The 3,388-nt window shown below is 43.9% G+C and overlaps 1 protein-coding gene across 1 annotated transcript in view; it reads left to right on the top strand.

Moving 5' to 3' along the window:
- Nucleotides 1–722: 722 nt before the first annotated feature.
- Nucleotides 723–3,388, top strand: part of ROPN1 (rhophilin associated tail protein 1) — a 22,720-nt gene continuing 20,054 nt past the window's right edge. The window contains exon 1 of the mRNA XM_015414074.1: nt 723–838. Within this exon, the coding sequence (XP_015269560.1) occupies nt 723–838 (116 nt within the window). The remainder of the gene's footprint in view (nt 839–3,388) is intronic.

Genomic DNA, 3,388 nt, shown 5'->3' with positions numbered 1-3,388 from the left:
GCTACTAGGGCCAGGGCCTTTTCGGTGGCGGCCCCTACCTGGTGGAACGAGCTCCCGGAGGAGATCAGGGCCCTGCGGGACCTTTCGCAGTTCCGCAGGGCCTGCAAGACGGAGCTCTTCCGCCAGGCATCTAATTAGGGGCCGCCGCCGTAGTGCATGGCCCGCAAAGCCATTATTGAACAGCTGCCATAAGAGTGACCAGCAGAATAACATCTAAGCACTTTATGCTGGGAGCTGGAAACCCCTCTGAAAGCATTCCTTCTGATTGAATTTTAACTGCAGCCAGCACTTTGTAACAAATTAATTTTAACGGTTATGTTTTAATTTGTATTAAGTATGTTTTTATCATGTATTTATGTCATTGGAAGCCGCCCTGAGCCTGCTTTGCGGGGAGGGCGGGATATAAATCTGACAATAAATAAATAAACTTTGCATTAGGATAAAAGTATATGCAAGCCATTATATGAGGTGACAAAGCACAAAGCAGTATAGAAATAGCCACTGAAGTGTAATAGCCATTAGTAAAAATTTATGTGATTTTGTTCCACTATAATTTCAGTATTGTTTTTTTAGCATTTTAAGGCACCATCTTACTGGTTTACAGAAATTTCACCAATAGACTCATTCTTTTTGCTCAATAGGTAATTGTGATTTCTTTCCTAGTTTTTTTCAGATAAGATTGCAAAATTACTATTATTTTTTTTTTGACAGGGAGAGTAATTATGCCACAGACAGACAAACAAATATGCATCCCTGCAGAGCTTCCAGATTTACTGAAGCAGTTTACAAAAGCCGCTATTCGGACTCAGCCTCCAGATCTGATACAATGGTCTTCTGAGTAAGTTCATTATATCCACGAAAATATTTTTTGCTTCAATTCAATATGGTGGAAAGTTCCGTCAAGTCACAGCTGATTTATGGCGACTGATCACCTGCCTCCACATCACGACACTGGCATTCCTTAGAGGTCTCCCATCCAAATACTGGCCATGGCCGACGCTGCTTAGGTTCTGAGATCTGACGAGATCAGGCTAGCCTGGGCTATCCAAGTCAGGAATAAATCCAATATAAAGGTGAAGGTTCCCTTGCTCGAAAGCCAGTCGAATGCGACTCTAGGGTTGCGGTGCTCATCTCCGTTTCAAAGCCGAAGAGCCAGCGCTGCCCGAAGATGTTTCCGTGGTCATGTGGCCGGCATGACTAAACACCGAGGCACACAGAACGCTGTTACCTTCCCACTGAAGTGGTACCTATTTATCTACTTGTAATTTCTTGCTTTCGAACTGCTAGGTTGGCAGGAGCTGGAACCAGAAACGGGAGCTCACTCCGTCATGCGGCACACTCGGGTCTCAAACTGCTGAATTACCGACCTTCCACAGCCTGCAGTTCAGCGTCTTAACCACTTGAGCCACTGCAGCTCCCCTAAATCCAATATACTTAAAGATTATTCAGACATAGTTTTGCTTATAGAGTACCAAGTGTGTAGCATCTTGCAATGTGATTTTTGTTTCTGCAAGACAGTTTTTAGATAACGATGGGCCCTTCTTTTTCCCTTACTCATCAGTATACTGTATTAACACAGCTTTCATGAAGTACTCGATTCGAGTACTAGCTTGTGATATACAGTGGCACAAAGAGCCATGACTGCAGTGAACTTTTGGAAGAAATATTATGAAACCCTGGTAGTAAGGATAAAGGTCACACCCGGAAAACTTGTTTTCCCCTAAAAGCGACAAGCTGAGTTTTCACTTCCCAAGTGAAGCATTTACAAATGCCTTCTGCTAATAATAAAAGAAATGGGGGGGGGATTCCACAAAACTATACAATATGAACAAAATCTCTATGTTAATGATTCATCACCACTACCAACAAGCCTGAATAAAGGGCCACATTTCAAATACAGTAATGAAGTATGAACAACAGCGATTTGGTTCCTACCGCCACTTGCCTGTAACGGTCAATGGATAATAAAATCTGCCCAGCTCCTTTCCCCCCCAAAAAGTCAGTGAAAATCATGAGTAGGCATTATCTCAAGGTTTGGAGTTAGCCATCCAACACTCTGATCGAGGCTTTCTTTGGTCTCTATGATGCAGGAGACCTGTTGGATCTATGCACAGTGAATGGACCAAGTTTGCATTTATTTATTTTTTGCCACATTTCCCACCACACTGTAGCACCTTGTAACCTCACAACAGCTACTCCTGAGGACTGTGGGGGAAAGGGTGAATCAGGAATATGGGAGGGCTGCAATCCAAAGGGGAATTATCTGTTCTTGTGTAAGCTCTTCCTCAGAGTGAGAGCACTCCCAAGGGGAGACATTTCAGCAGGGGCAGATTAACCATGAAGCAGACTAAGCACGTGCTTAGGGGCACCAGGGCCAAAGGGGGCACCACAAACCTGGGAAAAGAGTGAAAAAGGAAAAAAAAACAAATGAAGATTTGTTTTTAAAAATTGATAAAGCTAGTGCGCATTGATCATGGTGCACCCTAGGGTTCTCTTCTATTTTTTGTTGTTCACCTTGGCAAGACTTAACTCCTTCCCCTCTAAGGTGCTCTCTGGTTGTTTCTTGGGACTTCCGTTTTCGGAACGTGTTTGCGATTGTGGACAAGAGATGATAGAAACTATGGATCATATAATGCTTTTTTGTCCTAAGTGGAATAAGGAAAGAGAGAGATACATCATTCCCGTTATGAGAAAAGAAAAGCTTCCCCTCCTTCCTTGGGTAGTTTCAGTGCTATTGTCTGATAACTTCCCTGACAATCAAACCACGGCTATAGTGGCTTCCTTTCTAGCTGCGGTGATTAAGAAAACAAATCTCCCTGAGTTTAACTAGTTTACTGCTGATAACTGTCGACCTTTTAAGTGTGTGTTGTTGTTGTTGTTTTAATTTATTTTATTCTGTACAGTTGCTATGGCTTTTTTGCTAATGCAATAAATATTGGGTTATCTTCTATTTTTTGTTGGCGAGGCGCAGTGTCATAGGCTATTACACCAAGATTGGGGGCACCAAGATGGGTTAGTGCTTAGGGCACCAGTGAGCCTTAATCTGCCCCTGCATTTCAGCCCATTCCCCTTCCTGCTGCTGTTCCCCTGCATCGTGCCCCACAGTGTTCCTGATGATCCCCAGAACATTTCTGTTCGCTCCCCTCTTGCCTCCCCCCCAAATTCTTCTTTGGCTGGGAGTCAAAGCACTGAGGACCGTGTTCTACTTGTACAAGGTGATGTTCAGCTGTGTCTTTCTACCGCAGCTCCCTCTATTCCAATGGCATCCAGGTCCCACAATTCACGAACCCTTCAAAAGCAGCACCATGAAGCTCAACAGGCTGCCATGGGACAAATACCACAAATGGGCTCCTAAGAAGCACTTCTCACTTGTATATAGGGAGGGGAA

The sequence above is a fragment of the Gekko japonicus genome, unplaced genomic scaffold (genome assembly GCF_001447785.1).
Source record: "Gekko japonicus isolate JY-2015 unplaced genomic scaffold, Gekko_japonicus_V1.1 scaffold3494, whole genome shotgun sequence".
NCBI classification, from domain to species: Eukaryota; Metazoa; Chordata; class Lepidosauria; order Squamata; family Gekkonidae; genus Gekko; species Gekko japonicus.
Note: the sequence above shows the minus strand (reverse complement) of the source record. Positions and strands in the feature narration are given on the sequence as shown.